The 12,511-nt window shown below is 35.2% G+C and overlaps 1 protein-coding gene across 1 annotated transcript in view; it reads left to right on the top strand.

Moving 5' to 3' along the window:
- AHR (aryl hydrocarbon receptor) overlaps nucleotides 1–11,028 on the top strand; it is a 50,896-nt gene extending 39,868 nt beyond the window's left edge. Inside the window, exons 8-12 of the mRNA XM_082846538.1 lie at nucleotides 577–686; nucleotides 1,306–1,447; nucleotides 2,836–4,084; nucleotides 6,684–9,405; nucleotides 9,436–11,028. Coding sequence (XP_082702664.1) covers nucleotides 577–686; nucleotides 1,306–1,447; nucleotides 2,836–4,084; nucleotides 6,684–6,818 — 1,636 coding nt within the window. The 3' untranslated portion in view covers nucleotides 6,819–9,405; nucleotides 9,436–11,028. The remainder of the gene's footprint in view (nucleotides 1–576; nucleotides 687–1,305; nucleotides 1,448–2,835; nucleotides 4,085–6,683; nucleotides 9,406–9,435) is intronic.
- Nucleotides 11,029–12,511: the final 1,483 nt, after the last annotated feature.

Below are 12,511 nucleotides of genomic sequence, written 5' to 3'. Positions count from 1 at the left end.
AGCATAGCCTTTTAAAATAAAATTTCATCACGTTCACAAATCTTTTTATTATTTTACAATATTTGACACAATTTCTGTATTACACAGCTAATGTGTTTATATAAGATTCGGTATCCTGATGACATTTATTGTTGGCTTGTTTTACATTTTTAAATTATACAAATTTTGACTTTTAGCCCTAGAAGTTTAGTAACCAAAGCATGTTGCTACTTTTCTCCTTCCTAATAACGCGAATGCAGGCAGGTTGGAGAAACCCTGCCCCTCAAAATGTAGTATAGGTATTCTAGAATTTAATTAGAGATTTTGTGTTTCACCTATATAATCTACTCTGTTAGACTGATCTTTAGCAATAATTTTCATGGTCTTTATTCAGGAGAAGAAAACAGTCTAAAAGTGAAATTTGCAACCATAAGCAAAAGAGAGCAGTTACAGAACTGTGTGTGTTTCTACCTGCTAGTGTGAAATTCTGCATGTCAACATAGTACAGAAACTAGCATATAACTAATGAACTGATGTTGGCTACTTCATTTTTGTTAAACTTTAACTGCATTCTTATTTTGCCTTTCTTTTAAACAGAGGAAGAATTGTTTTAGGCTATACTGAAGCAGAGCTATGCATGAGAGGATCAGGATATCAGTTTATTCATGCTGCTGATATGCTTTACTGTGCTGAGTACCATATCCGGAGTAAGTTGTAGTTTCTCATGAGCTTGGCTGTGAAAGCAGCTTACGCTCTAGTACGTGTTTCAAATTATTACTAATGTAATGTGTTTAAGGAAACTATTTGGATAAACTTCTCCTTAGTATCCCGCAATTATGATTAGCCTGAGTTACACTCTCTAGTCATTAGCTGCCACACGGGAATTAAGTAGTTTAATTACTCTGAAAATGACCGTTTTGCCCACGTTTTTGCTCAGGAGTTTTTTTAATGGCATCATTTTTAATTCTAAAACTTACCTTACTAGAGATTATGCTTTAAAATTGTATAGTAAAATATTAGGCTGTAGGAAATGTTCCCTTTTTTTTTTAAAACGAAAACAATTTTCCCTCCAAACTCTATACTCTCTTTTCACGTGTTACGAGAACTGTCTGACTTAATCTTTCCTTGAACCATTTAAATAATAAATTTAGTATGAAACAGGAAAAAATAGCAATGCTGAAGAAGTATTATTTTCATACATTTTAATATACTGTGCTTAAAAGTCGTCAATATATTTATCATCTTTGGTGATATGTGAATTACATCTAGAAATATTACAGAGATTATTGTGTTGATTTTGGATTTGATAATTTTTTTTTGTTTCAGTGATTAAGACTGGAGAGAGTGGCATGATAGTGTTCAGGCTTCTTACAAAAGACAATCGATGGACTTGGGTGCAGTCGAATGCACGCTTAGTTTATAAGAATGGAAGACCAGATTATATCATTGCAACTCAGAGACCTCTAACGTAAGTACAAAGACCTAGAACATTTCATGTTTTGGTTTTTTATTTTAATAATAACACTTTGGTTTATAAATTCTCCTTCATGAAAACCTAAAAATAAATTTTAAGAGAATTTACACTGGAAATAAAAATTGAAAGGTAATATGTACAGAAAGAAGGCGGCATAGGGTAAGGACATTGAGAAAACAGAGTTAACAGACTTTCTTGAACAACTGTGTATGTAGAGCTACAGAGGGAGAATAATCAAAGAAAACTCCAAGGGTTTATCCTGGGTATATGAAGGAAAGATGAAAAGCCAGCGCCATCTGTCAGATAAAATAAAAACATAACAGTGCTTTGTTTAGCATGTTTGCTAATAAGCAGGCAGTGATTTTTTAAGTTTCTCGTACATTCTCGAAGTGAGTAGTTTGTCAGATATTTGTATGGCAAATGTTTTCTCCAGTCTGGCGAAATGATTTTTGTATGTGGTTTTGAGGGTAAGGATCAAGATTATTCTTTTCCCTTATATAGATAGCTAGCTGACTAGTAACATTTATCGGAAAGATGGTTTTTTGAAAAGACCATCTTTTCCCCACTGCACTGCATTTCAATCAGGGGGATTGTATCTGGGGTTCCATTGGTCTGGTTGTCTATTTTTAGACCAAAACACATTGTCTTAACTATTCTGTACCTTAATATGCCTTGATATCTTGATGTATGCCCGCCATCTCGTTTGTTCAGAATTTTTGTTCTCTTTCAAGATAATCTTGGCTCTTTACATTTCTATATAAATAGTTTAGAAATCAGTTGTCAATTCCCATGGGAAAATTTGTTTATAAGAATGGAAGAACGTTTTTATACATTTGATATTTTTGTTTGCTTGTTCTATTAGTTTTTATGAGATCCATCGGAGCTCTTTACCTAATATGGATATTAAATTTTACATATATACACTTTTACATATATACACTCTGTGTAGTACATATGAACCTACAACTATGACATTTTCTCCATGCCTTGATTTATGAATTCCTTCCCCATGCAAACATTTTTAATTTTCATATGTCAGTCTTCCTTTAGAGCTTCTGGGTTTTATATGTTATTTCAACGAGCCTCATTTTTACATTTGGATCTTTATTCCATTTGTAATTTTTCAGGTAAGGATGGAACCTGAGTGTGAAATTAATGACTGTATTATTAAGTTTTTGGACAAATTCTAAATTAAATTGGTCTGAAAAACAATTTTAAGTACTTATCATCAGAAAGATTTCTCTCAAAGTTCATGTTCCCTGCTATGAAACTCAACTACAGTGTATTTTGCTTGCTATTATTTTTTCTAAAGTTTCCTATTTTGAAATGTTTATGATGCGACTCTCCTTAACATACGCCAACTTTCTTGTGCACAATTTTAGAGATGAAGAAGGAACAGAGCATTTACGAAAACGAAATCTGAAGTTGCCTTTTATGTTTACCACTGGAGAAGCTGTTTTATATGAGGTAACCAACCCTTTTCCTCCCATAATGGATCCCTTACCAATAAGGACTAAAAATGGTGCTGGTGGAAAAGATTCTGCTACCAAGTCAACTCTAGGTAAGGATTCCCTCAATCCCAGTTCCCTCCTGAATGCCATGATGCAACAAGATGAATCTATTTATCTCTATCCTGCTTCAAGTAGTACACCTTTTGAAAGAAACTTTTTCAATGACTCTCAGAATGAGTGCAGTAATTGGCAAAACAGTGTCGCACCAATGGGAAGTGACAATATCCTGAAACACGAGCAGATTGGCCAGTCTCAGGAAATGAACCCAACCCTCTCTGGAGATCACGCAGGGCTCTTTCCAGATAATAGAAACAGTGACTTGTACAGCATTATGAAACACCTAGGCATCGATTTTGAAGATATCAAACACATGCAACAGAATGAGGAATTTTTCAGAACTGACTTTTCTGGTGAAGAAGACTTCAGAGATATTGACTTAACAGATGAAATTCTGACCTACGTCGAAGACTCTTTAAATAAGTCTGCCTTGGGGTGTTCAGGTTACCATCAGCAACAGTCCATGGCTCTGAACCCAAGCTGCATGGTACAGGAGCACCTCCAGTTAGAACAGCAAGAGCAGCTACAGCAGCATCAGAAGCACAGAGCAGTGGAGCAGCAGCAACAGCTGTGTCAGAAAATGCAGCATATGCAAGTTAATGGCATGTTCGCAAACTGGAACTCGAACCAATCCGTGCCTTTTAATTGTCCTCAGCAAGACTTACAGCAGTACAATGTCTTTTCAGACGTACCTGGGACCAGTCAAGAGTTGCCCTACAAATCTGAGATTGATACTATGCCTTACGCACAGAACTTTATTCCCTGTGGTCAGTCTGTGTTGCCGCCACATTCTAAGGGTACACAGTTAGACTTTCCCATTGGGGATTTTGAACCAGCCCCATACCCTACAACTTCTTCTAATTTAGAAGACTTCGTCACATGTTTACAAGTTCCTCAAAGCCAAAGGCACGGACTCAATCCACAGTCAGCCATAGTAACTCCTCAGACATGTTACGCCGGGGCTGTGTCAATGTACCAGTGCCAGCCGGAAGCTCAGCACAGCCATGTGGCTCAGATGCAGTACAACCCAACAATGCCAGGCCCGCAGGCATTTTTAAACAAGGTAAGAGTTTTATTAAACTGAATAAACCCTTTAGGTGATTCTTCGTACATTATAAATCGAACCAAGTTATAAATTTTCTACGTCAGTGACTGATTTTAATCTATTATCTGTAGCATTCATGTGAGAGAGCATTTTAAATTTTATCTATTTTTTTTATAAGCCAGTACTTTTTTAATATGTTAGTAATACAAGTATATCATAGTTACCTGAAAGGAGAAAGAAATCAAGGAAAAAAGCAACATGGCCTTAAGTGACAACCAGGTGAAATTAGTTAAAAGTATATTATTTAGAATAATCTTGATTTTTAAAAATACGGCCTTTTAAATTTTTAAAAATATTTTCTTCAAAGCTCAATTTTTTTGCTGACATATAATTGATTTACAATTACTTTCAGGTGTACAACATAGTGATTCAATATTTTTATCGATTATACTCTATTTCTGTTGAAATTGGGTTAAAAATCAATATAGTTGTGCTTCCTTCAAATGCTTTTGTCCTAGATGATCTCTGGAATTCAGTGCTTGGGTTCCTTGGTGTTCTCTGGCAGTCGCTCTATGTGACCTGCCAGATCCTCATTTTATCCTTTAAGGTAGAATAGTTTTTTTCCCTGGCATTCTTTTAAAAAAAAAAAAAAAAAAGGGTATCTCAGCTGGCTTTCTATCAGGGGACTCAAGCTGGATGCTTTGTCTTCGTTTAAATGTGTCATTCTAACCCTTCTAGCATCGTGGAAACTTAAAAAAAACCAAAAAGTGCTTGCTGATGATTGCTGCTGTCTTCGGCCACCCAGGAATACATCATGTTTGCATTTATGCTTTTCCATTAGAAAATATTTAGTTCATTTTACCGTATATTTAAGTTTAGTTTTGAAGCGAATCCTGGTTATAAGACTATGTATTATAATAGTTTAAGACTATGTATTATAATAGTTTATAAATGTTACTTGACTCTTTTTCACTAATTGTTTTTTTCTGGCCTTTTTATACACGTGGTTTTGTCTGATTATATATGAGGTTTGTCTGATTATATATGAGCTTATTCATAGAAAATGGCTGTGAAAGTTTTTCTTATCCTCATTCCTGACTTCCTTCAGTTATTTAACAATTGGTTACAGTCTATCTCACGACACTGCTGTGAAGTAAGCCTGGGTAGGTAACTTCTGTACAGTTTACTGTACAAGTTAATTATGTAAAATTACATTTTGAACAGGGCCTGCATTAGCATGAGTTCCTTACAGTATTTTCTTCCCCCACTGTTTTGTATTACTTCTTTATGAATGATAAGAATTCTAGACCTATATATTCCCCCTAGGAGTTATAAAAACTAAAGAAAATTAAAATTCCATCTGTGGCTCACATTATATTCTGGTGGACAGCACTGCTGTAGGCAGTATATTTAGAGAATTGCTGATGTGCATTGTATTATGACTGATGAGAGTAATTTATTCAAAACCTACCATTCTCTGGGCACTTACTATATTCCTTTTGAAAACTCGACGAAGTTTAGAAGCAGTCTGTTTTGATTACTGAAACCTAATATTACATAGGCTTCAGAAAGGTAGATGTCATTCAAAGCAATTAAGGGTATGATTATAATGTTACTTTCACTAACTATATTCTAAAATACAAAAGGCTCCCTAATCTGTAAAAATCCTACAGAACTAGGTATCTCTGTCATCTCTCCTTTTTTTTCAGTAGCAGTTATGGAAATCAGCCTAATTTCATCGTGACACGGCAAGAGCAAGTATTTTACTTTGCTAACTTATTTCCGTAATTAGGACAGTAATTTTAGTAGTAAAGCATGTTATGAATTAAAAAACTTGGTTCTAGCAATCATATACCCATGGTGTAATATGTTAAGAAACCTCTTGCAAATCAAAACTTACCTCCTTTGAGAAGGTTCTAGGTTATCTGTAGTTCAGTGTAGTGATCTTCAATGTAATTAATTCATCGGTACCTAGAACTTTTAGATAAAATCTGCTCAAAACAAACTTACTTATGACAGAGAGTACAGTTACTGTGATTCACGATTGGTACTCTCTGATCCATCAGTTCCTATCCAAACCAAAGGCAGTTCACTGATCAAGTACTCTCTCAGTGTATGGAATGCCAGGTCTGCAGTGAGACAATGATATTATTCATCCATACCATGTAATAGAGAAACCAAAAGGCTGTAAACGCAACTAATACAGAATATATGTTCAGTATGTCTTCACTGAATGATGTAAAATTTAACAGCAGGAAAGGAAGTTGAAGTTTAACAACGTGCAGGACAAAGTTTTTTTTTTTGTTTTTTTTGTTTTTTTTTTTGCGGTACTATGGGCTCTCACTGTTGTGGCCTCTCCCGCCGCGGAGCACGGGCTCCGGACGCACAGGCTCAGCGGCCATGGCTCACGGGCCCAGCCGCTCCGCTGCATGTGGGATCCTCCTGGACCGGGGCACGAACCCGCGTCCCCTGCATCGGCAGGCGGACTCCCAACCACTGCGCCACCATGGAAGCCTAGGACAAAGATTTTAAAAATACATTTTCATACATCTAACGGCTTAAGATATACGAAGGATCTGTTCTAATAAGTTGCATTGCAATTTTTGTTTGTTTTCAGTTTCAGAACGGAGGAGTCTTAAATGAAACCTATCCAGCTGAATTAAACAGCATAAATAACACTCAGCCTACCGCCCATCTTCAGCCGTCAGAAGCCAGACCTTTCTCTGACTTGACATCCAGTGGATTCCTGTAATTCCAAGCCCACTTTTCATCTTGGTTTTTTGAGTAAATTCGTTTGTGAAACATTATTAGGGAGTAATAAAACTGTCATTGTTGGATGTTAGCAAGTTCACGTGGAGGCATTGATATATGTAGTTCTCACTGTTTTTCCAAACCAAATTTTAATGATTTTATAAGAGGAGTTAATTACATATATTACCATCATTAAAATAGAAAGTATGCTGCCACAGAGGAGTGAAGTAATCTACACTTTATAGTATTCTGAGATACCACAGAATATACAAAACTTATTCAGGGGGACATTATGACACTTTTAAATAAGAACTTTTTCTCTGTTGGAATTATTTCTGTCAGAATAAAATGAAATACTTCGAGTTTTGAACTTCAACATTCTTATTAGTGTACCAAATATGAACTCTTTTCTTTTATTTGTAGCTTCTGCTTTTATCTCAGATGTTAAAATGAGTGGTTTGGTGCTTTTATAAAAAGATAATCTCAGTGCTCTCCTCCTTCCTTGGTAATGTAAGTGCCTCACAATTTTTTCTACCTATAACACTGTAGGAGTATGTTTTATATAAAATATACTTTCTCTTTTTAAAATTAATAACATTCTGCACACAAATATTATCAGTGTTTCTTAAATTCAGTCATTTTTATTAATCCGGGCATGTTTTAACTGCGCTACTCACCCCCTTTCTTCAGGTAAAGGGCAAAAAATGGTTGAAAAGTTAATTATTTAATCTCGTTGTTTCTAGACTTTAATGTTGCCGTGTGCCTTATGTTGAAAGATTTTGAAAGGGAAGATGTCTTTCCAAATTATTTTTTAATTATCAATCATATAAATAAGACAGCAGCACTAAAATTTCAACAGTTTTCAGAAGTAAGAGATATACCACCATTTAGCTTTACTAAAATCTCCACCTTAATAGTTGAATGTTGCAGTGTAAAGAATCTGCTGTTAAATGCTACAGCATTTAACTTAAAATGAAGAGACGCAGCTTTACTTTTAGCTCTTTAATAAGTAAAGCACCCATTTCAATATATATAAATTCTTTAAAAACTGTTGTAGATCTGTGATCCTTTAAGATGTTGGAATATGTTCACTATAAATTTCACTTCTTAGTATAGTGGAAACTGTTTTTCTCATATTTGAGGAGTGTTAAGATTGAATATAGCAATGTTTGGTGCAAAGTATTGGTATGAGTGAAAAGAATGGTGCATTGTATAGTTTATAATGAACAAAATTATTTGTAAAATATTTTCTTTCATTTAAAGATAGTGCATACCTTATATATGCACGTAAATCATTTGTTTGGGTCTTAACATATTTTATCAGTGTGTCTTTTTAAGATAGCAAATAATGAATCCAACTTCTTTCAAAAGTCGGTATTAAGAAAAAGACAATCATGCAGTTCTCTTAACTTCAAGTATTAGGTTGTTTCTATGATATGATGACCTCTATTATCAGTAAGGCAAATTAATCAGGCTATTAATTTAACCATCCTCAGGTGACTTAAAAGTGCCACCATCTGCCTTTCTTTTATTTAAATATGACATCTGGAAAGGCACAGACACGTTTTGCACGTATTATATAAAAACGTGATGGAATCCCACACTGAAATGTAGTATTAAAATACATGTTTTTGTTTTTATCTTTTTAGTAAATTAATGTATATAAAAGTGACTTCAGACAAAATATCTACATCAGTTTTATGCATTTTCAGACAAAATTTTGAACCTGTAGAATCAGTTTAAGAGTTGAAAATAATAAATCTGTCTAAAACATTTCATAATTTGTTTCCAGCATGAGGTATCACTAAAGATTTAGACCAGTGATCCAGATTAATATTCCATTTTCACATTTAAACCTTTCATTAAAAGTCTTCATATAAACCATTTTTGTTAGTCTCTTCCACATGTTACTGAATGGTTTAGTGGGGGAAAAAATAGGCTTTTTAAATTGTGAATATAATGACAATCAAGTATACACTTATAAAATTTAAAAAACTTAAAGCAATATTGTATATTTTTATCTATAAAAGTAACTAAAATTTATCCAAGAATAATAAAATCACATTAAACCAAATACACCTTTGTCTGTACTGCTAAGTGCCAAACAAAGGAAGAATGGTTTGTGTACTGCTGTATTGAGGGATTTATTTTTAGGTGATGTGCACTTCTGAGGATGTGATGTGCCTCATTTGATCTTTTTCCTATGCCAGGTTGTTCCTACAGTACCTGAAGATTTACCAGAGTGTTCCAATGTATTATATAGCTTTCAATCATTGCTATGCTCAAACTAGTGTTTTTCAGTATTACTAAATTTGAGGTAAATGTTTTCATGGGTATTCTCTCCTTCAAGATGTTAATGCTTACATATGCCATGAATACATTTTTGTTTAAAATATGATTTGTAATAAATATCCTTCATTATCAAAAAATTGTACACAATAATATATATGGTAATAAAATAATCACCAAGTATGAATAATATGTTTTAAGGCAAATTCTTCTTTCTGGTCCATATAAAGGAAGTGAGTACTTAAAGTATAGTGTTATAATTATATTAGATGAAAGCAGTCTTCAATATTTAAGGATAGGTTAAGTCAATAATTCATATTTAAGGATAGGTTAAGTCAATAATTCATAAACTTCTTATAAAGTTCTGCCCCTGGATATTTTGGCCTTGACAGGAATATAAAAAAAAAAACACACTTCAAGTAACTTCATAGGTTAAAATGCTTCTGAAATGGATGTTGTTTTAAACCTTGTATTATCAGTAGTGTAGTCTAGTGGTATTTGTTTTGTATCTCAGATTAAAATCCAACATTCCATTTTAATAGCCAATATTTTAAGAATATTTATGACAAAAATTTAAACAACCCATGTTCTATTCTATGCTTAGATTAGAAAAGGTATTGCCCAAACGTACACCTCTAACAAATATAAATGGCATGTTAAGCCTTTGGTGTTAAATTCATAACTATTAAACACTCACCAAGAATTCTGCAGTTAGAGTTGAAAAGAAGTTCCTGGGGAAAAGTTTTCATTCTAGTAACAATTTTTCACATTAATTTTACATTGATTCTTAATCATTAGGTATTTTTCTCAACAAGTCGATAGAAACATAGCCAATTAGCATCATACTTAATTCTGAATATTTGAGAAAGACTAACACTGTCTTTTGCCTACGTGCACAATATATTCAGTTTCAACTGTCTGATCTGAAAGAGTCAAGAAAAATCCAGATAATATTTCTGATCCCCACTTTCAGTCAAATGACTTCATCAGCATGAATGACTGCAACTTGCCCCCTTGTCACCAAGCCTGTCAAACACTGACCAGGGATGTTAGCTACTCACAAGACTAGGGAATGTCTCAAGTTTTATCCCAATGTCCGCAGAGGACCATGCTTCCAGTTGCACTAATACGACTGAAACCATCAAAACCCCACAGCACATCCTAAGTGTGTCTGTACTTTGACCTCCACAATACCACTGTCCTCAGCTCTTAGGCCAACCTCCAACATGGGAGAAGGAGAAGCTCCCCGGCCTCCAAGATGGACACTCTCCCTAACCACAACCTGCCCCTCCGTCCCTCCCCGCCCCTTCCCCTTGGCAACCACAAGTCTGTTCTCTACATCCAGAGGTTGGGGGTAGCAGATGTAAGCTAATGTATTTGGAATGGATAAACAACAAGGCCCTACTATACAGCACAGAGAACTGTATTCCGTATCCTATGATAAAGCATAATGAATAAGAATGTAAAAAAGAACGTGTGTATTTATATTTAACTGAATGACTTTGCTGTACAGCAGAAATTAACACAACACTGTAAATCAACTCTACTTCAATTAAAAAAAAACAAGCACCCTTCCTTTCCAGTTTTCATACACTCAGCTACTCCGTCTCCCTCTTCCAGAGTCTCTTCTCTCTCCTATGGGCACCCCTGTGTACAGGTCATCCTCTATCCCAGGAAAAAGAAAAATTACTTGATTCTGCATCCCTTTTCTTATGAACTTACTTCTTTGCCTCCTTTCTCTAAAATAATGTTGGTCTCCTGAAATCTTGTTTTCTTCCCATTACGCTGCTTTGATGATGTTCACTTAACTTCCATCTTACCATAGGCTGATTCTCTCTGGCCCTGCACCCTCAATGAACTTCTTTCCTCCCTTAGGTTCTATGACATTAGCTGTCCTGCGTCCTGTTTATTCCCTCATTTGCCTTTGTTAGCTACTCTCCTCTCCTCCCACCTGGCAACAGGCTTAGTTCTGACCACCATGTGTGTTTCTTTCTCTACATACTGACCCTTTGGAAGCTCATCCATTCTGCAACTACTACCTTTATGATGAATCCCCTCAAAATCTGTGATCTCACCTCTGAAAAAGGGTGAAATAAAGACACCTTATCTCTGCTTGACTTTCGTTGAGCATCCTTTCCCTCTAAGAGCAGCATAGCAAAGCTAAGCACACAGACTCTGAAGACACCTGGCCTCAACACACACATGATGTGAATCATTGGGAAGGTTTCTTACTCTCTGAGCCTGAGTTTCCGTTTCTACAAAATAAGGATAACAGTAATAGGCACCTCACAGGATTCAATAAATAATTTATGTAAAAACAGTTCCCAGTTGCCACAACGAACCATTTGAGCAAAAAAATAAATAGTATTGGATTACAACCCAAAGAATAAAATATCCATGAGTCCATCCTGATTTGAATAAATGATTGAAGAAATAAATAAATGGGGACGAGGGGGCAAACCTTCCTTACAGGAAAATCACAAATATAGGTAACTATGCCTTCCAATAGATGGAGCTTAATACCCCTCCCCTTTGAGTGTGGGCTAAACTCAGCCTCTTGCTGAATACAGTGGAGAAAGGGGAAAAAATGTTTATATTGTAGAAACCTGGCAAGCACCACTTTAACCAAGAGATCGAGTTTGACATCAATTATGTTGTGGTGTTCTCACAGATATGCTATATGATCAGCACACTTCTGCTCTGTGGTATTTTCTCAAACACACATAGCCCTAGTCTACTCATCAGAAAATGTCAGAGAAACCCCAATTGAGAGACATGCCACAAGATTCCTGGGAGTATTCTTTAAAGTGTTAAGGTCAAGAAAAACAGATGTTGAGACGTCACAGGTCGGAGGAGACTAAGGAGGCAAGACAACGAAATACAAAGTACAACAGGGTATGTGGGATTGCATTCTGCAATAGAAAAGAGGCATTAGTGGAACGACTGAAGAAAGCCGAATCACTTTCGGCTTTAGTTAATAGTACTTTTTGGTTTAGTTAATAGTACTGTACCACTGTCATTTCCTAGCTTTACCAATGTACCACGGTTATGTAAGAGGTTAAGTTTAGAGGAAGACGGATGAAGGGAAGAAAGTCTGTATCTTCACAACTTTTATGTAAATCTAAAATTATTCCTAAATAGTAAATTTAAAAATCATTTTTATATTAAAAACAGTTTCTTGTTTGTCACATAGCAAGTACTCAATAAATGTCTGCCATTACTAATATTTCCCTGCGATTTCCAATCAACCTCTCCTCAGTTGTAGGTGAATCTCTACATTGACCCTACTCCTCATTCTGTTTACTTCTGATCTCATGAATATCTAGGTTTTCAGTCTCTAGTTCAGTGTTGCTTTCCACTTTCAAGTCCTGATATCATCCTTATCAATGATCCTTCTAGCCTTGT

This window comes from Leucopleurus acutus, assembly GCF_964270905.1.
Source record: "Leucopleurus acutus genome assembly, chromosome: 9".
Lineage (NCBI taxonomy): Eukaryota > Metazoa > Chordata > Mammalia > Artiodactyla > Delphinidae > Leucopleurus > Leucopleurus acutus.
Note: the sequence above shows the minus strand (reverse complement) of the source record. Positions and strands in the feature narration are given on the sequence as shown.